We start from the raw sequence: 22214 nt of genomic DNA on the forward strand, positions 1-22214 counted from the left end.
TGAAGAAAATGGCACATGGAAGGAAGGGAAAGTCTTCAGGTTTGAATCCCAAAACTTCAGGGAAGATCTGCAGGGCGATTTATCCCTCGTGTGGTTCAAATATGGAAAATATCCCTAAATTCCAGTGTCTTTATAAAGAATATTGGAATGAAGCAGTATCAAATTGATAGGCAGTTGTCAACAGATATTAAAACCCTCTAGAAGTTGCACCTTGCCTCAGACCCGCACAAATTCGGTACTGATGAAGCTAGCTGCTAAAACATTGAATAATACCACTTAAGTATTATATTTCTTTGAGCTACACACCTGTTTCCGTAATTCATGAAATCAAGGTGTAGGCAAGCATCCTCTGAGTTAGAAAGGTTTCTGACCTGAACCAGGAGCCCATGCGACTTCCCAAAGACCTAAACAAAGACCTAAACAGTTTCTCCGTAGAAAAAGGCTCTTGAAATTGGGAATGATTTCTATGCTTGTCTGAGTTTTAGAAAGAAAAATTGCTTTGGAAGAAAATCATCCTCGGCACTGCATTGTACAACAGGAGGCCATTTATTACATAGTTTATTATTTCCATATGGACACAGCCAAGTCATATGGTGGGCTTGGGTTCATATTTTCTGCTACAGTGACAGAACCTGGATTAAGACAAGCATACAATATAAATTACTAAATGATCACCACATTCTCCTGATGGGATTACAGTGGATTTGGTTAACCAAAGAACTAGCCTGGGGCAAAAGAAATGAAAAAAAGCAAAAAAAAATAAAATTAAAACCATTACATTTGTTCCTCCTACTACAATCATTTTCTTTTTTTTTTTTTTTATAGAATACCGATTTTTACAGTCATCCTTAAATTCTAAGGTTTCATAGCGTGAAAAGAATTGGATTAAAGGACCTCTATTTCCAACAGCCAAGATCAGAAGAACGCACGTGAGACACACTTGTATCAAAAGACACGTACAAAAACATTGCTTCTGCTAAAAAAATATAGTATAAATAGTATGTAAAGTTAGGATGCAAGTTTTGTGAAACCTCTAGAAAAAAATGATGGGTTTAACTTTATAAATTACATTCTACCCCATCTTTGTAATTGCCTCAAGAAAAGGGATATTGCCTTAGGTGGCTTTATCGATACAAGCTGATGATGATATATTTACAAAGTGAACCTAAAAATCTCTCTCCTGGAGAACCCACCACATGCACAGCCCACAGCAAAAACAAATGTAGAAGGAGAAACCCTGAGATTTCTCTTTTATTTGAGAAAAGAGAACTTCTCTTCCTTGTGCTCACCAGCAGAAGATGCAGAGAGAAAGGCAGCAAGAAGAAGAGCAGTGAAACAGAGTCTGGGTAGGAAGAGGAGCAGCAGGAGGTGCCTGCATGCTGTCCTGATTCTCCTAAGAAACAGAGTTCGATTTTCAATTGCTGCTGTTAAACAGCACCATTTCCACCCGCCCCACGCTAAGTTTCCAAAGGAACCAAGTATCACTCACAAGAGCAGCGTTTTATTTAAAGATTAGATTGTTCCTCCAGGATATTACAGACCAGCCATCCAAAGAAAACGTGCCTGTTTTAATTTGAATGAACAAGCGCCCAAGATTTGTGCTCCCATTTACGACTGTATACACCACGGGACCGTAAGTAAATCATTAACGATGCTCAGGCAATAAAATATTAATTGCCATTTCCTTACTAATATTTAGCTCCTCTACGCAGCTTCATTTTCCCAAGTGCTGTGTGAAATGCTGTGTGACTGAGCAAAACCACGGAGTAAACGCACCGGGAAACAAACAAGCTGAAGACATCAGGCACTTCAGAGACCTTCCTAATTCTGCTCTCAAACCAGTCACCAGCAATTCTTACCCCACAGAACCAAGAGGCAGCAAACAGGATGCAGCACGCTTTATGAAGAGTTCGAGACAGAAGAGCTTAAGGGTATTGATATTTAAGAAAATAACTCACCTTCTAATTTCCTTCAATCACAGATAGATTCCTTTTACTCGTCTCAAAATGAGAAAGTTTCAACATTTCACTGAGCTTTGTTACTTTGGCTTCTGTGGTAACTGAGAGCTTCCCAAGTTAGCTAACTTGAGATGTAAATAAAGAGGGTAGTAAAACGTAATGGTGAAAAGAGTACGGTTCTTTAAGATCTTTAAAAACAAACCTGAATTCATCTAATGTGATCCTTTTTTCAGAAAACTTGCATCTGTAACCTCTGACATTAGAAATCCTGTATGGTAAACTTAATTTCAGTGTTATGAGTAGTCTTGGAAGAGAAGACAGTATTTGTAACTACTAGTAGGTAGCTGCCTTGAGCCTGCTTCTGTAAAGTCTCTGAGTTTTGATTTGTCCTAAGACAGTTTCAGGAAGCGCCTGTACAGAAAAATCTAAAGAAATAAGATATTAAATTTATGTTAAGGACAAGTCTACCTTTATGAAAGACCTGCCTATCACACTAGTGGGTATTTTATATCATGCTCTGCTATTTCTTCCAGCATCGCAGAGATCCATAAACGCAGAAACAAGCTGCATTTAAAACAACAGTTCCCAGAGTGAAAGCTTTTTTCTTAAAGCACACATCAACTTCCTACTAAAAGGTTTCTACTCTTAAATTCCATCAAAAGGCAAAGAAAATTGTTCCAGCTAACAAAACACCACAGCATTAGCTGAAGGTGAGGCTCGACAAACAAGTTCACTTGAACTTGCAGCAAGCAGGGCACAACTGGTTTAAACTCTTTGCTTTGCGTAGAAGAAATGTGTTGCATTGCTCCAGCTTCCACCTGAAGTTCCTTCTGTGCAGTGCCTGGATCAAAGCTCCCTGTGCCTCGGCAGGGATCAGCTCCACCCTGAGCATCTCCACAATCCACTGCTGCTACCCAAGCATCTTCCAGGTCATTTATCTTGTCAATCAGACAGCTATACTTAATTAAAATCATGTAAGATGACATAAGAGGTTACCCCCCTTCTAAAGATAACAGCTCAAAGATAAGTATTCATTCACCAGATCCTGACAAGCGTAGCCACACCATTTGCTAATAAAACTAAAATACAAACCTGCATGGGTTCAGCCACTCTCTTACAAACTCCACAAGGTAGGAAATACTAGAGCTATTAAACTTTTTCACTTAAACTGGCTTAAAAAGAAAGCACTTAGCTATCTTCCTATTTCTGCGTAATATCGGGTTGCACCAAAGATTGAAATTAGGGCTTTTGCCTCTTAAGAAAAATAACGATATCCTGCATTTAGGTGCAAAGAGCAGGCCATTTCCTATCCTAATGCCCGTAAGAGCATTTAATGACTAGTGGTACAAGAGCACATGCATATACTTCCAAAGAGAAACCACAGAGTATCTGGTCTGGAATACCTTTTTTTTTTTTTTTTTAGGAGCTCCCAACGACTCCAATCCCGAACTCATCTGTTCATCATTTCCCACACTGCTTCCCCAGCCATATTCATCTTGTTCTAAGACACGTGGGAGCAGTCTCGTAGCTCAGACTGTGTTCATAAAGTTCAAGATACCGGCCACTTCGGTGCTTGTTGTGCATAATACTCGAGTCTGCACCGAAACCTGCAGCATCTTTGTACTTCTTTGGTCTCAGACAAAGGTACTTCAGACAGCAGGTCATAAAAACTATCTTTATCTACGCAACAGGGGTACCCAAGCCACTATTACACTATCCACGTTCATGTATTCTTATGGCAGTTGAGCAGTTTTGGAATTATTTTCAGTTAAACGAGGCTTTTTTTTTTTAATAGCTTCAAGAACTTAAAAGGACATCTGCTCCACAAATGCGAACACACACAAACAAAAATAGAAGCAAAAATGTTCTTTCAATCAAGTTCACAGCACTGGTTAGAAGCCAAGCATTTACATAAGGTTTTCAGAGGATGTCAAACGCTGGGACACAAATATAAAAAGCAAGTTTTAATAAAATGACATAGTTAATTGTTTTACAAGATCCTGGATGACTTTTCGGAGTACGAAGGAGCACTGGCTGGGATTCAGATGACTAAGCACTGCAATAATGAAAACAGAAAGTGTTGTTATAATGCCTGTTGCTATATAAACAACCTTGGGGGATCAGTGAAATAATGCCTGCTGCTATATAAACAGTTGTGTGTGTTTATACCTTTGGGGGGAAATTATAAAATTTGAGATTATTTGCACTCTTAACGTGTTGCTCTCCTTTGTTTCATTAAGTCTAGCTGGTTGTTACCCCCTCTGGAGGTTTACTGCAGAACCCCGAAGCTGCAACATTAGTGAAACACATCATGGTATCAATTAGCTCCTTAGACAGCCTATCTCAAAATTAAAAATTTAAAATTCATTTTGACTTTTCATATTTAAAAGACTGGCAGCGTATTAATATCTATCAAGATTGGAAGTAAATCTAACGATTTACTCCCCCAAGCTTCTTAGGAAGTAGGAGAGGAAAGAAAGCAATACAGCAAGTACCGAGATTACAACAAATCTTTAAGTTCTTGTCAACCTCACTTTTGGAAGGAACAGAGACTGCCATAGAAGTGACAGTCCTCATCCAAAACGAGAAGTGCTCAGATACAGAGCTGTTTTTACGGTAATGCTGACTCGTACATTGATATGCCAACACCTGCCTTCCTCTCCCAAGTGGATTTCAATGCTGTTCAGAGGTCCACCTCGAAAAGCAGATGTTAATTTTGCAATTCTTCTAAGAGTACTAAACTAATGGAAGCAATAAGTGACATCAGCCACTTTGAAAATCCATGTACCTCCATTAATCCACTGAGCACACAAAATTGCTCAGGCTGACCCAGCATGCATAAGAAAAGCCTTCAGGAAAACTGCCTTCAAGGACTCCCATCACATTTAGCAACAACAAATAAAGCACACAAACAGGAATCAAAAGCAGCAATGCGATAACAACTGTTTTATGCTGTCCCTTCAAAGGCTGCTTACGATCACACATTTTTATAACATGTTCGGTCTAAAACAGGCTGATCCCATCCCATTGATAAGGGAGAGGCTTCTAGGAAGAAGATATTCACCTCTTCTTTTGCTTCGGTCTGTAGCAGTGACATCTGAGAGTCAAGATGCTGCAAGGTCACTGCTCCAAGAGGGTGAATGCTACATTTGGGAAACGATGTTATGGCTAAGCGTCTGCGCACGTTGGGTTAGCATGGAGCTCTAATTCATTCAGTTCTCACAAACTACATCGAGTTCATACGGTAACTTTTTCCTCACCACTGGTTCTTGCTATCCCATAAACAATCTTCCTCCCTTCTCGCCCCAGAGGATTTTAATCCACGTCCATCTGAAAGGCAGTGGAAATTCAGCCATGAAATGCAAGTACAGAAGTGATTCAACAGTGACAAGGGAAATATTCTCTACTGATAACAGATCTACTTCCCTTCTACCTTCTGATTTACCTTAGAATTGCATTAAGTTGCTTCTTCATTTCACATCCACAAAAACACAAAGCCTAACCATTATCTGCAAGCAGCAGCAGCCTGAATGTTAGTGCTCAGCAAGCTGTAAAATCCCACCAGAAATTTATAAGTTTTCTTCAAATTTTTAAAACCGAAGTCTGATAATAGGCGATATTTAACACTGGATTCTGGTTTCACAGCAAGAGTGTTTATTGGAGATAGACCACAAGAAAACAAGGAAATCGGAGTACGTGTTTGAGTACATGCACAACACACTGCAGAACTAAACATCTCGATGAGCCAAAAGCTGCGTTTCCTCCAGGACTCTTGCTCATATTAGTGAAGCCCTTCCTGACAGTAAACACAATACCTCTCCAGAGAGGTCTCAAACGTTAGCCTTCGTGGTTCCAGTCCGGTGTCCCAGTAAGGATATTGGAAACCACTGTCAGAGACAGACTGAGGGAAACAGCCTCTTACATCAGTAAACTATTCCTGTAAAATTTGGTGGTTAGGGGCTTGTTATAGAAATAACATAGGTGGGCCCCCTTGCCCATAAAGGTGCCTCTCATATACCAGGACCATTTTACAGAAAGGACATTAAAAAAAAGCAATTTAGAAGATAGAGCAGTTACTGGCCTCAGAAAAGCTTCCCCCTTTCCCCAGTGAAGCACTCAAATAACTAAAACCACGTTTACTGTTCGGCTGTAGACTTGCTGTGCTGTAGCTCGATGAGATGAAACTATGCAGCATAACCTTTCCAGGTTCAGGTCAGAACTTAAAACACCTCGGCATCACAGCGATGTTTATTGGATTATGAGACGGGCACACTTACTTCCTATGACTTCATTCAGCCTAAATATTTGTATTTAAAAAAAATCATTGCAACAGGCACAGAACAAAAGGTTAGATGTACAAAAGCCACGAGAAAGACAAGTAACGCTCTGTACCTCTGTCTTACACGTACCATTTGCTTTATACCTTTAGCTCCCCGACTGCACGAGAACATTTTAAGTTTGCTTTTTACCTACAGACACGAAAAGTGTAGTAGTTTTGTGAGTGCATAGGTAAGTACAGTGAACTGACCCACCTCATCAGGCTGGAAATCAGAGCGACTGTCACAGAAGCCGAGAGGCTGCGTGGCCTCACCAGGGCTACTCCAGAAGCCAGGGGGTGGCCGAGCATCTGCACATGCCTGTGAACGCCTCTGCCACCAACCAGGTTTCCTCACTTGATGAGGGTTCAGAGCCATGCAACAGTTTCCAAGCACGTTTTTGGGAAATCTGCATGTGGTCCTACTCACTCCTTCAACATAAAACAGGTGAAACTGAGTTTCTTGGCAGTTTTTCTACAGCACTGATCCAGATTTGTTCCTTCTGAAACCTGTTGCTTCAAAGCAAAAACACTCTTGCTTCTAGAAAGCATTATTTAAAGAGCAAGTGATTAAAGCCCGTACCAGAGACCAAGCAGAGAATTTGGGGATTCTCAGCTCCCTGCCCCATGTTTCATCACCTCAGCTTAGTGTCTTCCCAGGCATCCATTACTCTACTTTTAGCAGGCAAAAGAGACTGACTTCTGACAAAATAGAAGATTTGGAATAAAGTGGAAAGACTTCTCATTCATGGAGTATAACACCAATAGCTTAACCTGGGTAAGACTGTTTTCCTTTCAGCACAATGCCATCCTTCAGCAAACACCAAGAAATGCTAAGCCACACCAATACTGGAAATAATTTCATATATGATAGAGAATATTTGAACTTAAAAGCTAAAGCCAGGGTCACTAAATCAAAATCTATTAAGCAACAACCTTCTCAAGAACAACTAACAGCTTATATTTAGCAAACTGAAACAGCTTTTATTATTACTATTTACACAATATTGAGAAATGTTTATGTGAATTAGGCACCAGGCCAAAGAAAGGTGCTTATGTTCCCTTTAGTAAGTCAAGTCCCTTGAAAAATAAATACTTTCAAGCTCTGTATTTCTAAGCGTTCTGGACTGATCAAAAACTCAACGAGCCAATACATATCAGACACTTTTATTCCTTTTGTCAGAAAATGACTTGCTCAAAGTTTCAACCACGGTACATAACAAGCCTGAAAGGCATTTATGGGTGATTAAGCAGCTGTCATAGCCGCAGCTTTCAAAACAGGATTTGTGCCCTGATGTGCCAAATCCTATCCAGAAGTATGAGGCAGACCCTGCCCCACGGGGCACAGAACAACAGAAGAACAAAGGACGTGGGTGGATGGAGAAATGAAAACAACAACAGAAGCTCAGCGAAAAAGAAGTCACAACTTGTCACTTGCTTGCTTGTGACAGGTGAAAGTAATTCTTACTCATTAAGCAAGCTGGGTTTCAGGAAAGGACAAGCCAGTGGCTGTATGTGTCCTAGCACGTTTTCCTTCCACGGAGAGATGGCAGCACAGCAGAAAGTGAGAAGGCTCCCGAAGGAAGGGACAGGAGCACAAACGAGGTCTGAATTCCACAGGTGCTAATGCTTTATATCTGAAAGTCAAGCTCTGTCTCCAGAGCACGCACCCTACTCGTTAGGAAATATTATATACCACATCTTTCTCCTACACTAATACGTTGTGCCATGGCTTGATAACAGACTTCCCGCTCTCCTATCTCTTTCAATTTCAAAAAGCAATGCTTACATGAACTACAAAGCAGTTTAAGTTGGCAATCGTATGTGTGCATGTCAGCTTAACTCTATCAGGAGCCCATTTGCCTTTTGATTACTGAATCTTGGTTCTATTTTAATCACTTATTTTTTTGATCCTTACTTAGCAGGCCAAAGAGCTAACGTGCAGAGACGACGACAGCTACGCAGAACACGAGTGATCTAACACCCAGAGCGTGCCTGCCGGCATGCGGCCCCAAAATTATTTTGGAGAAGTGGCTCCAGGCACAGCAGGTGGTGCCAGCAATATCCTCCTACCCAACCACGTTGCCCAGGCTCCTGCTGCAGGTGCTGCGGTCAGTACAAGCTGGGAGCCAAGGTCCGCTCCTCGGCGAGCCTTCGCTGATCACCGCAGATTGCCTCCGGGCAAGGATAGGCAGGCTTTCATCTGAATGAAAGGGTGACTGCTGTTACAGCTAATCCAGCCTCATTTCAACCTATTTTATCTTGGCATGGGAGATAGGAAAGGAAAAAAAGGAAGCCTTCCAACAAGCTTGCAAAAAAAACCATATGTAAATTCCCCAATTCTAAATGATCTGGCTAGGTATCAGCCCGCTGCTGCCCTCAGAGACTTTCAGGAATGAAACCTCTCCTAAAAGCTTTTGGCTCTGTGCAGCTGGAGAAGGTACTTTGTGGTTTTTCAGGTGCAGTCCCTTCCTCTTAACATTAAAATGAATGCTTGGCACTTCACGAGATGAGGACTCGGCTCTGGCTTCAACCTGTGCTCTTTCAACAACACTTTTCCCTGTGCAGTTAAATTGGCCACAAATTCAGACAGTGCATTCTTTCTGAACTGTACGTTTTATGATCCTAGTTTAGGGGCCTCATAAAAGATGTAGTGTGCAAGTCACAGTATCCTACGCTCTAAGGGTCATAACCACTGCATCTACACCGATACCCACAGAACTCTTTAAGACACTTCTGCTCGGTAGTGTTTATTGCCAAAACAAATTTCTACTCCTAACATTTCTGCCGTTCAACTTCCCATGGAAAAGTTTAATAGGTTCTATTATAAAGTTGATTTTCTCACATGGTAGATAGCCTAACAGAGCCAGGAGCTGGACATCTTGCCTCATTTCATGTTTAAGAGCTCATTTTCAGAGCAGTTTCTTACATATTGCCCTAGCACATAAGTATTCGACTTTTATTTCATGCAGCTAATAGAAAGATACCAGTTTTACCACAAACATTAAGAAGAATTTTGCTTTTCTTCCATGCTTCTGGGAAGGTTACTTACCTCGTGCATTAGACAAGCTACAGGAACAACAAGCAGCATTCCCAGGAGAGCAACAATAGCTGAGCAACATCTCTATAAAGCATGTAAATGTTGCCTGCCACCATGTGGACGCAGCGACTCTGGACACGCGAAAGGAGGGCTAGACAAAGATCCTTGCATGGATCTCTAGTGCAGCGATGTGAAAATAAACAAGCTTCCTTGGGAGAACTGACAGAAGATTGTTCGAGTGATTTTTTCCTGTCAAATAGCAAAGTTCATCTGTTGCTAATGACTGTCAGATGAAAGCAGAACTATTTGCTGGCCAGGGTTGAACAAACCATGCCAATGTGGATAGGAATATCAGACTAACATCACTCAACCCTTGTCAGACAAAACAAATCAAGGCTGGATCTGAAGAGAAGCCTTGCCTTGTGAGACGATCCTGAACACGTATCCAACATGATCAGAAAAACACTCACGCAGTACAAACCAAGACGACTCCACAAGACCTGGAGGTGATGGCTGGGAAGGTTTGTTCTGACTGCCACCAACTGCAGAGTCTCTCTGACAAACCCCAGTGATGAACCAGGGTAAGGCTAGACACATTCACTCCTCCACTTAGCCCTAGGGAAACAAAGAGTTGTAAAAGAGTCCAAAAACTGTTTGTTTTGTGAGCCTCCTTTCAACAGCCAGTAGCTGATGCAAGGACAGAACACCGTCGTTCCAAGGTCTTGTCCGCTAAAGCCAGATGGGCTGGGGAACCCAGCACGAGAAGGATGTGGGGCTCTTAGAGAGGGTCCAGGGGAGGCCACGAGGTCGATCAGAGGGCTGGAGCTCCTCTGCTATGAAGACAGGCCGAGAGAACTGGGGATGTTCAGCCTGGAGAAGAGAAGACTCCAGGGAGACTTCACTGTAGCTTTTCAATACTCAAAGGGGGCTTATAAAAAGATGGAGAGCAACTTTTTGCTCAGGCAGATAAAGATAGAACAAGGGGGAATGGTCTTAAACTAAAAGAAGGGAGATTTAGGTTAGAGATTAGGAGGAAATTCTTCACTCAAAGGGCAGTGAGGCACTGGCACCAGTTGCCCAGAGAAGCTGTGGATGCCCCATCCCTGGAGGTGTTTAAGGCCAGGCTGGATGTGGCCTTGGCCAACCTGATCTACTGGGTGGCATCCCTGCCTGTGGCAGGGGGTTGGAACTGGATGATCTTTTATGTCCCTTCCAACCCAAACCATTCTGTGATTCTATAGGGAAGTTGGGCTGAGACTCCAAATAAGAAATCTAGCAGATAATCAACTTCTATCCCCTTTAAAGATTCACTGGAATACCAAATCATTTCGTATGCAGAGCTGCAAATGAATTCATTGACCTCTTGACATGAAATAGCTGCAGTAAATCCCCTTCTGGCTGGGACCAGAAGAATCTAGCTCTATAGCTATAAAGTAATTATTTCCTCTCCAAGCAATCTTGCAACTGGATAAGGAATAGCATGACTGGCACATATCATGCAAGAGACAACCTTGTGAATACCCAAAGGAATTGGTAGTTTCATGAACAAGATGGCAGACTCATGCTCTCTTCAATGGCTATATGTTGTATTCGTATGGGTTAGAAATAGCCAAATACAGGAGGAAAGAAGACATGTAACGTCAACTCATATACAACTTAGGGCCATGCTTCCTCCAGCAAGGACATTGTGTGTGCTCATTAAGGACTCACCTCAAGAGGGATGGTCACTGAAGTCATGGTTAGTAAGGTCATCTCTTCATATGCAATGAAGAACCTACATCAAAGGCAGGCCCGAGCTGTTAAGACTCTGGGAATGCAGGAGGGAGACAGCAAAAAAGCCAGCAAGCAGCAGGAAAGCTTCTTTCTTTCTGCAGACACATGATTTGAGATTCAGACGCTGTACTTACACCCCACACTTGAAGGTTATAAAAAAATTTAAGGAGCTGAGAGCAAAAGGCCTGGAGCACCAAGACCTACGCTGCTCAAGGACTTGTGACAGCTCAACTTATCATGGCCACCGTGTCCATGATAAAGATGAGCTGTGAGACACGCACCACGTTTGGAGAGATGAGAACACTGCCCTGGAGATGTTTCCTTACCCATGCTGTGTGCTGTGCTCAGCTTGAGCAGAAATACTCAACTCTTCGGTGACTTCTTGATATTTATCCACTCGAAAGGGAGGTTTTCATGGTGTGAACACCTATGCAAGAGTTCATTCCATTTGCCTGTTAAATTTTCACCTTCCTCTGATACTCCACACACATCCATAACTGAGCAGCTAACGAGTTTGTGGGGCCAGCTACCTGTCAGTATCTCCCAATACCTAACGCTTACAAGAGCCAACCAATTCACTGCCATTTTTTAGCAACCATATTCTGCTTCACCTCTGACAACACCCTGGAATGACAGCGATTTTTTTTTTGTCCATATTATTGCACAAGTCATTAATTTCCCTTTAAAAATATCACGCTTGTATGTTCGTTACAGTCAAAGAGCTGAAAGCGTGACTGGAAATTTATGGTCTTACCTAATATTATCCAACATAACAAGCTACTCTGAACATCATGAGGGCTTCGATATTACGAATAGAAAATATGGGGATTGAAACAATTTGTGCTCACGTACAGATGGAAGTTATTATGAACTCTCGGAATTAACACACATTGTTTTGACTTCGGAATGTAACAGCAAAGCAAGTTTCTCCAAATAACTGCTCTATCGAGCTAGCACCGAGCTGCTTCTAATTCCAGCTGAATTCTCCCGAGTGCAAGATGTGGTTTTCATTGTTATTATCCTGCTGTTTTACAAAACAGTACCACTTTATCTCTAGAAGAGTTTTGATTTCAGTAATTTTAGTTAATATCAACCCAGTCGCACTTCTTCCCCACTCACATTTCTCCTTGCCCCAAGAACTCCAGGTGAAAGAAAAAAAAAAAAACAAGAAAACTTCTGTGAAACTGGGGAAGCTTACGCAAATCCTTTCAAGAAGCTATTTAAGTTGATTCAAATTTTTCTGGGCTTTTTGCTTCTCACCCTCGGTGATCAAGACTTTCATGATGCATTCAAGTAAGGCAATGGAGACCTGAGCTCTTCCCTTAACTCTGCTAGAGCTGGCGGCATTGCTCCCATCTTCCTCCGATCCTCACCCAGCATTCAGATGGAGTCAAGCATCCAATCCAGGCTAAATCACGACAGAGCAACTTTGCTTGCAGGACTGATTCCCTGAAATGAGGCCAACGCTTTGGGGCCTTAAAAGGATTCCCTCACAGGCTGTGATGGTCTAGAGACCAGCTCTCACTGTCCATCCAAACAATCTTTTTACACGTATTCTTTTCACGCTCACTTGAACTAAGCCTATCTGGAAGCTTTTCTCAAAGCAGCCTTAAGATATTCTAAAACTATTACATTCCAGCCTCCAAAGGAACACAAAGGATTCAAACAATCTCAGGTTCCAGATCAAGTCAGCCCCTGAGCACAGAACTTTTGTGATATATTTCCACGGTATCCATCTGCTACGCCGGATTTTTCACGCTGCTTCCACAATGCCCTCTTGGCAGAAGTATAAAAACTGCAATGTTTGACCAAGAATATCAAAGCAAAGGTGACTACAACAATTTATGTGGACTTCAGTAACACTTTCCTGATTAAACAAGTAGTAGAATCCCCCCCCAACAAATTCTGATTTACTTTTATTATGTTTTTATATTCAATGGCATACATTCTCAACCCATAACATGTGAACCACTGGTGTTGTACAAACCACTTCAAATAGTTTGGCCACTATAGCTTGTACCAGCACCAGTGACCCCATGCAAGCTTGGAAAGTTTTAAAATACAAATACGTACTTAAATAAAGTCTTCATTTACTTTTATGAGTTTAAAAACATGCCAATGATTTTGGAAATCAACTGCAAGGACTTGGAAGGCAACAGGAATGAGTGACCATGAGTTCAACAGTTCACAGTCCTTTGGAAATAGGAAAAGGACAAAACCAGAATGACTGACCTCTGTCGGTCAGTGGTAACATCTCTGAGGAGACGAGTCAAAAAGAAAAAAAACAGATGAAGTGACACGGTGACACAGTTCTGTTTTAAAAAAGAGAAGAGAGACTACAGGTACAAGTGCCAACTAACCCAGACTGCAGGAAACAGACTACCAGCTTGGGCTCGATGAATAGTTTGTAATTTTAATTAAGAAATAAATCAGTACTTGCATGATACAACTGAACAGCAAACTCACAGAATCACAAGGGCAAAAGCCAGAAGAGGCTGAAAAGCAAAGCAAGCAGCATCACAACTCGCAAGCGACAGAACGAACTGATGTATTTACACAAGTATAGATTAAGGACAGCACTGATTTGGTACTAATGGAGAAAAGCTATCAAATCGTTTGGAGGAAAGGGAGTATTTAATCCCTTCTTTTGCTCTAGTCTTCCCCCATGAAAGTCAAGTGTGAACAGCTGGCTGCCATTATTAATGCCAGCAACAAAGAGCCACAGTCTAAGTTATATTAACAGCTTGGTTAAGTGAATTTCCAAGATTAGCACGACTTGATTAACTTCAACTTAAGACATTTTAGCCTTTAAGTAATTTCAGAGCCATTGGAGGTTATCTTCCAAAATACACTAAGCACGGGCAAAATACCAGAAGTCTGGAAAATGGTAAATGCAACCCAAGCTTAAAAAACAAACCAAATGATACAGCCCAAAAACATTTCTCTAATTCAGGGGCAGAACAGGAAAGAAGTGATGGAAAGGAGAACCGGGAAGGAAAAAAAAAACAACCAGAAATTAAGTATAAAAAACCGCAATGGATTTTTCACGAATAAAACTGTCAAACCAATCAGAGCAGCTGACCCTGCCCTAGGGTTGGGCAACAGCCTGAACAGCCTCTACAGGTCCCTCTGAGACCAGCTTTTTGGCCATTTTCTGAATTCCATACCAAATGTGTGGGCAGCAGGTATTAGTGCTTCTTGAATAAAAGTCTGTAAACTTGTAAAAGTTAAGAAAAAAAATCTCATTCATTTGCCAAAGCAAAGGATGATTTTTAAAACACATAAGAACGAGGATGATTAGAGGACTTCTAAAAATTTAAGAGTTATACATTGGCAAGACTTTTCTTATCAAATAAGTATAAAGGTAGAAGGGCAGTTAATAATAAAGCAAAATTAAATGACACAGTAATGAGAATGAGATGAATTGAGTGTAATGACAATAACAGAAAATATTCACAATTTTCCAAATAGGGCATGTATGCTCACAGTATTTACTATTTGAAAAGGAAAATTTAATTGTTAGCTGGCAAGCCCTTCTCAAAGCAGCACAGGAGAAGGTCTTAGCACAAAGCAACAAGGCAAGTGAAACTTGTGATTTGGAGAACACCTCCAAATAGTTCACCATTGTTCTCCATGGGAAACAGCATCACCAGACAGCAGATGCACACTCTTGCCACACTGACACTAAGCAGATGGTAGATATTAATAATAAAATCTTAGTGTACCAACCTGTGCTATATTTTTGTTGAGAAGATATACTCCATATTCAAACTGAAGCTTCTCCCCTCCTTTTGGATATAAAGGAAATCTGATGGGGAAAAAAAGCATTAGAGGTGAAGTTATTCAGATGTTTAAATGAACTTGAAAAAGGCACAGACTCCACAACTGGAAAGGTAAAGATTTAAAGTATTTCCCTTGCCCAGGAACCCCCTCCAGAGGAAGTTATCAGGAGCCCTCTACAACTCCAGTCAGCCTTTTAAAAATTGATGTCAAAATTCAGCTAACGAATTGCATTTTCTGAAGTATTTCAGGTTTTTAGAAGATGCTTTATGACCCTGCCAGTGCTGCAACATTTCTCTCACTAAATGAAGCATGTTTTAAGAAGCACACAGCATAATATCAGATTCCACCATACTCCTTTGTATTCAGCCTTTTGCATTTGGTTAGCTTGCTTCCTAATAAAATCCTTTTAAGAAAGGCGTTCTCTTTTGATTAAGTTGTTATTTTGTGATTGAAAGAGTACAAATCTCTTTACAGACCCTTGCAGGCCCATTTACCAACACACCAAAAGAACAATTACATGGTACAAACCATTTTCCATCTTCGTGTGCTCTCCGTCCCACTTAAACCTCACGTAAAACCCTTCAGCTCCCTCGGACATCTGCCCCAGCAACCTTCTTCCCCATCCTGTTGTGGAAACCTTTCCAACAAGCTTCACACATGCAGCTGAGGCTCAATACAATTACAGCCTCATAGCTCACACAACCCATGCAAACAGATTCCTAATGTTTAATTCTGTTCTATTATAATAAACCATGGCTCTTAGTATCTAAGTGTAGCTAACAGTTTATAGGAAGAGCCACAACTTATTCCGGTCTCAACTGCTGCAGGAAACCAGAGACCCACCACTGTAGCCCCTAAAGCATCTTTGACATTCTCTACTGAAACAATTTTATCTGCACGGAATATTTGCTTAAGTGAAGCCGTTCAAACTTTTAATACTTGTAAACTACCTTTCTGAGGACTGTCTTTTGACTCTTCCTTACCACCAGAGGCTCAGGTCAACCGTGGTCAAGCCGGTAACTTCAGTAGGATCTGTAACTTAATGTTTATGGGAGCTACACCATGAAACCAACTTTTGTCTTCCTAAAGAACCCTACGTTCTGCAGCCCCTAATCAAGATGCTGAGGATATTATCTGCACTAAACCCACATTACATCAGAAAGCAAAGTCCCTCTCAAATTTAAGATAACAAACACAGGAGATCGATATCTACTAGAAACAACACACACTCCAGAGGGGTGATTACGCAAAGTGTATTTTAACATCAATCAAATAGAAAATCTTTACTGCAGCCCCACAGTAGAGTACATTTGCAGCATTTAAGGAGAATTATATAGCACCATTAAAGCTAAAGGTTAACAGGTCACGATCGCAGCAGATCAAATATGAAGATGTCAGCTTCAAGTTTTATGCTACTTTCAAACTCACTAGGTCACTTTAAGTTGAGGAATATAAAAATCACCTTGAACAGCATACATCTAGCTCACCTTGCTTAATAGATCTATAAATCCAGCTGGTTCCCCATGCAAGAAAACAAAACCTTTTGAAATGACCACATGCTACAACAATTCCACCGCGCGTTATCCTAAGTGTAAAATACAAATCAAAAGGAATTCGTTTCAGTCTCTACAATTACACTTACCCAAATGGAGGAAGATTTAGATTTAAAGGATACCTTTACAATTAACGGCATAAAACTCACTCAGGCTTGACAATAAAAGCGCCATTAGGAACACAAGCCCTGTTTCGGTATAAGATAGTATTTCATTAAGCCACTAGCAATGGGAACTACGTATTCTATTATTAGACACAGAGCCCTTTGATATATCCAGTAGAGAAAAGAGGATAAAACTCTTTCACGGTGCTCGCTACCATCTCTGACAGCTGAAATGGCGAAGATTGAGCTTTTTGAGCTTTTTTTTGAGCTTTCTGTTTATCAGGTTGGTCTTGGTGTGTTTTTTCTTCTCCTTTTTGTTAATATTCACATTTCTAACTTCCATTAATTAATCTTGAAAGAATCTAAACTACATACATCCTCATGTCAGCTTTTATAACATAGTAAGCTACATGAAAGTCTCGAAAAACGTCAGTGGATGTCTTTGCATATGCACATTTATGACATACAGAAAAATATTACCAACTTTGATGTTCCTTTCTTTGTGTGTTATCTTGCTTGCCCATTAGGGCTGGTCACAAGCAATAAACTTAAGGGAGAGGAACCATGACATTTTACATAGTGCTTCACTGAGCATAATTGAATACAACTTTAACTCTTGGCTCCCTACATGAAATTGTTTTTGCCTGCTTCTTAGAAAAGCATGACTGCAAGCTAAATCTCTTCCTTTGGCATGCTGTGTGAGGTTTTAGTTATGCATGCTCAAAAATTACAGTTGAAACTGACCCTTTTAGTAGCTTTATAATCACAAAACACTCAATAAAATGCAGAATGGCATCTGCCTGCCCGTTCCCCTTCAACATCTACCTTCCTGGGTTCCATTCCTGCTGCTGCGTTTGAGTGGGGTGGGAAGGAAACCATTAAGCTCCTTTAAAACAGAACATACCTAAGATGAGAATAAGTGTGATGTATTTACTGGAAAGAACAAAAACCAAGCCACAAATATCTGTTGTGTAATCACCAGAACAGACTGTCTGTGAGCAGCTACCAAGCAGTTGGGTAAGTTGTCAGTTTAAAGGGGTTTCTGAAGTTGACAGAGATCATCCCCTGGCACAGAAGATGCATTTTTCCTCCTTCTGTCCTAAGGCCCTTCTCAATCATCTTCTGAAAGGTGATGGAAGAGGTTCAGAAGAAAGATGTCACTCCCATCTTCAAGGACAGTCCAGGACGCTCACTCTGAGCCCTGGGAAGGTGATGGAGTCAACTCCCCTAACGCCACTTCCAATCATGCTATGAACAAGAAATCTGGGAGCAGTCACCACAAATTCACAAAGGGTAAATAACCAACCTGACTCAGTGGGTTAGGGGAGAGCAGCGGGTGTTGCTTTTCCTCTATTTCAGTGATGTTTTTGACATGTCCTCATCCCAGGCAAAGCGATAAAGTACAGGCTACATAAGGAAGCAGCGAGACAGACTGACAGCTGGCTCTGCTGCCAGGCTGAAAGGGTTGTGGCCAGCAGCACAGGTCCAGTTGAAGGCCAGTCACCAGACAAGTAAAACGCAGCGGCTGATACAGGGGTCAATCCTGTTAAATACCTTCATTAGTGACCCAGATGATGGGACAAGGAAGCACCCTCAGCACGTCTGCAGCTGATAGAGAATTGGGAAGAGTGACTGACAGATGGAGAAATGGGCAGACGACAATCCCGTGGAGCTCAGGAAGGGGAAATGCCAAGTTCTGCAGAACAAGCCCAGGCACCAGTACAGGCTGGAACTGACCAACTGGAAAGCCTGGTGGACACCCAGTTGAACAGCAGCCAGCAATGGGCCCTTGTGGCAGAGAGATCCACCAGCATCTTGGGCTGCATCAGGAAGAGCATCAGCAGGGAGGTGATCCCTCCCCTCTACTCAGTGCTGGTGAGGCCACGTCTGGAGTGCGGGGTCCAGTCCTGGGCTCCCAACAGCAGACAGACGTGGGCATACTGGAGAGAGTCCAGCAAAGGGGCACAAAGATGACTGTGGTGTCTTCGGCCTTCCTTGAATGCCTCATGCAAGTCTTGATCACTCTTGGTGAGAAACGAAGAGCCCAGAAAAACTTGCGTCAACTCAAATAGCTTCTTGGAAGGATCTGTGTAAGCCTCCCCAGTTGAATCTAAGAGAAAACCTACTGTGAGGATGATGAAACACTGCAAGAGGCTGCCAGGACAGGCTCCATAGTCTCCGTCCTTGGGCTTATTCAAAACTGAATGCACATGGTCCCAAGGAAACTGCTCTGAGCAGAAAGGCTGGGAACAAGATCCCCAGAGGTCCCTTCCTGCTTCAGCTATTCTGTGACCCTCTCATTCTTTCCTGGCAAAGCCACCATGCAAGCACAGGCAGAAGTTATGAACAAAACAGTTTCTGCTCTTCGCAGTTCACTCTTGTGAATTCTTGTAAAAATAGGTTAACATTTATCTCGTGACTACGGAATACTACCTTTCACTAGTGCACAGACTTCATAAAACATAGCCCTGATACAACCTGAGTTTACAGTAAATATTCTGTATCTAAAGAGCACATTACTGCCACATGTCAGCTGAACAGTAACTTTAACAGTAGCTCATAAAGATGATCGTAGTTCAAGAACATTAACTTGATGCAAGAAATAAAAGCACAACATTTAGTAACTTATAACAGGTTAGGCCAATTTGGAGTTGTCTCTGTAGCTGTTTCCACTGCACTCAGGGCTATTCTTGCTCCACTTCAGACACCGGACATGTCAGCAGTAAGACCCTGTGCTGGGGAAAAGCATAAAGTGATAAAAGGAACAAGCTGGCAGGAACGTGGACAGGCAGCTTTGGGACTGAAAATCTTTAGCACAGTTGTCAAATTAAAAAAAAAGAGTCTTACTCTGAATTCAGAAGGTGGAGAACACAAAGTAAGAGTGATCTGAACTGCACACAAGACTGAATTTAGCCAGATGGTCAATACATGCTTTTAAGATCTAAGATAAAACAAAGAGGATTCTCAATCTTAAAAGCTTACATTTATTCTGGAAGTTTCACGTTTTGCTTATTTAATGCTAAAGGAGTGACAAATGTAATGTTTTTATTAATTCCTTTGAGTCGTGTGCTCTGTTTTACAGGACTCACTGGGATACAAGTCAGATGACCAGCGCTACCCAGCTGCACCACGCTGCAGGAACGGAGGCAAATCCATAATAAATTGCAAAACACACATGCATTACATTTTTAGACACATAGCTCACCTCCCCTTTCATGGCACGTTGCTTTGGACAAAAGTTTTATTGTGGTATCACGAGTACAAGAATGACAGAACAGTTTCTTCCACGGTGAACTAGAACGTTATGCTTACAGCCACAAAGCACACTCGAGGCTTATACTAACACTGATGTGTCCAAGACCCAAAGTTTTCCCAGATTCTCAAGAAGAGCTTTTGGTTCTCATTTACCCTGGGAGCCAGCAAAAAAATAAATTCACAGAGGCAGTTACAAGGCATTTTTAGTTCTGACTAATTCGTTTTAGCAGAGCTTGGGACTGAGATGGCAACTGACCTGCTTCCACCTTACCCTCTCCTCCCCCCTTGGGAGATTCCCGAGGATAATTAGGAGCTCGTCTCCACCTGGAATCTTCATGCCAGCAAGTCAGCATCAACTGCTTTACTTCAACCCATCCCCTATAAATTGCTGTCACACTCCCTAAGTAGACCTGAGCAGCTGGATAAAGAACACTTCCACTTAAACCTGGTCCTAGAAAGACGGGCACAGAAGTCAGAAGGGAGCTGGCTACGAACAGCTCTTCAATGAAGAGCTCTCCTTCTCCTCTCCATCAATGGCTCCTAATATTCAAATTGGTTATTATTCTTAGCACTGAAGTCTTCTGTGTAACACTGGATTCTGCTAGCTGTTGAGCAGTTCTAAGGACAAGAATTGACGAGTTTTTGAAGTACAGAGCAAATTAATTTCAGTCTATTTACACATAGAGAGGCTTTGTTGATGGGTAGTGGGTAAGCAAACCCAAAGAAGAGGTCAAGGCTTAGAGTTCTGCTGATCTATGTGACCAAAGACATCTACTTGTAAGAAACTGAAGTGAGACTGACAAATCAAAGCTTGCACTCAAGGATCAGAACAGATTAGAGCAAACCTACAAGGAAGACACTAATTTCCTTGTAAACTGCCCAGGCGAACAGGGCTGGGAAAGGACGAAATCGCAGCTACAAGAGTGGTAAAGCGAAGTGTCAACATTGGTATTATTTTACACTGTAGACTCCACGTGAAAGTTTCTAGAGTACTAAGCCTCATTAAAGCCTCCCAAAAGAGCTGTGAAAAGGAAAAAGTGAGGCCAAGGTTACGTGCTTTGTTCACAGCAACTCTGATGGGGAAAAGTAACCGCAAGGCAGTCTTTTAAATAAAAATGGGCTTAAAGTCTACTCTTTCTCCAAGTCAAAACTACAAAACCAGCACCCCACCAGCACGGACAGACATAATTTTGAATCCTTCAAAGATCCTGCAACACCTCATAAGTTTTAAAAGAACCAGATATTGAATATTTGCATAAAGAAATGCCATTATAAGGGGTATTAAGCTTTTAAGTACCCAACTCCAGCTACACCAATTAACAGGACTCTTCAGAAGCCACTAGTTTGGAGTTGGTCTTCATGCTAACGAGACTTTGTCTACTGTGGTAGTCAAGAAGGGTACATCTTAACAAACATTCAGCTATCCCTCCTAGAAACCGAAGTGAAAAGTACAGCCTCACTACAGTAAATCACATTTTTTTAAGGTTACAGGGAATGTAGACAGGGTTCCACATTGTCACCTCTCATTTAGAAGTCTTCCTATTTAAAAAGGAATTCAATACGTGCATTTCCAGTCAGCGTGGAAAACTAAGGGTGGCAGGTTGCCATCATTTCCACTCCAGCTGAATCATTAAGATGGAAACAGCTAAACAGAAATATCCATGTAAAACCAAGACAGATTTCATTTTTCAGTTCAAATTGTAGTCTTTATGTCTAAAACCAATTGTGTTCTGGTTCAGGATGGGGAGACGGGAGTTTCAATGAACACCTTTGCCAGCCGCACCTGTCCAGGGGCGTGAAGCCACCTCTACACCATCCCTGAAGTAATCCAGTCCAAAAGTTGCAAAATGCCCCACGAGACCACCAGCCTTCACTCCATACTGCTGAAACTACCTGTTCACCACAGAGAAAAGCACATCATTTTTTAACCATAAAGCAGAAAGTACAGAAAAATCCTCACCTAATGTCTCCAAGGTACGTTCAAACCAGCTGAGGCTTCTTTCTAAATAAACTTCATCCCTCCTTGGGGTAGGAAGGTTGTGTAAATACTTTCCAGCATTCAGTTCATCCTTATTTCTATGAATAGAAGTATGATGGGGACAACCAGGATTTTCTGTTGCTAAAAGAAACACTTCTTGCAAGGATCTTCCCTTTTCTATTTATATTTCAAGATGAGATGCCTACCGTTTGGATTTTTTTTTTTTAATTTATTTTTAGAGGTTTTTAGGTGTTTGTTTGTTGTTGTTTTTTTTTTTAACCTCGTGCCATCTCTTACTCACCTTTGGAGGTATGGACTAAAAGCATCGTTTTTGTTGAAACAGCGCGGGCAGGAACTTTGATACTATAGCATCTCCAGCCAACTGCTAATGAACACTGATGTATTTAAAAATAAAAATAACATCTATAGAAAAGGCAAAGATTGCTTATGCCACA

The 22214-nt window shown here is 41.5% G+C and overlaps 1 protein-coding gene and 1 long non-coding RNA gene across 2 annotated transcripts in view; both read right to left on the reverse strand.

Moving 5' to 3' along the window:
- The window catches only part of UVRAG (UV radiation resistance associated), a 93900-nt gene that overhangs the window by 14487 nt on the left and 57199 nt on the right, over window positions 1–22214 (reverse strand). Inside the window, exon 13 of the mRNA XM_083821700.1 lies at window positions 14816–14894. Within this exon, the coding sequence (XP_083677826.1) occupies window positions 14816–14894 (79 nt within the window). The remainder of the gene's footprint in view (window positions 1–14815; window positions 14895–22214) is intronic.
- On the reverse strand, window positions 802–5150 carry LOC310893129. The gene is made up of 2 exons (XR_014578723.1): window positions 5023–5150; window positions 802–4014 (listed from the first exon to the last, which is right to left on the reverse strand). It is a non-coding gene; the product is annotated as an uncharacterized lncRNA (long non-coding RNA).

The sequence above is a fragment of the Anser anser genome (assembly GCF_964211835.1).
Source record: "Anser anser genome assembly, chromosome: 1".
In the NCBI taxonomy this organism is placed as follows: Eukaryota; Metazoa; Chordata; class Aves; order Anseriformes; family Anatidae; genus Anser; species Anser anser.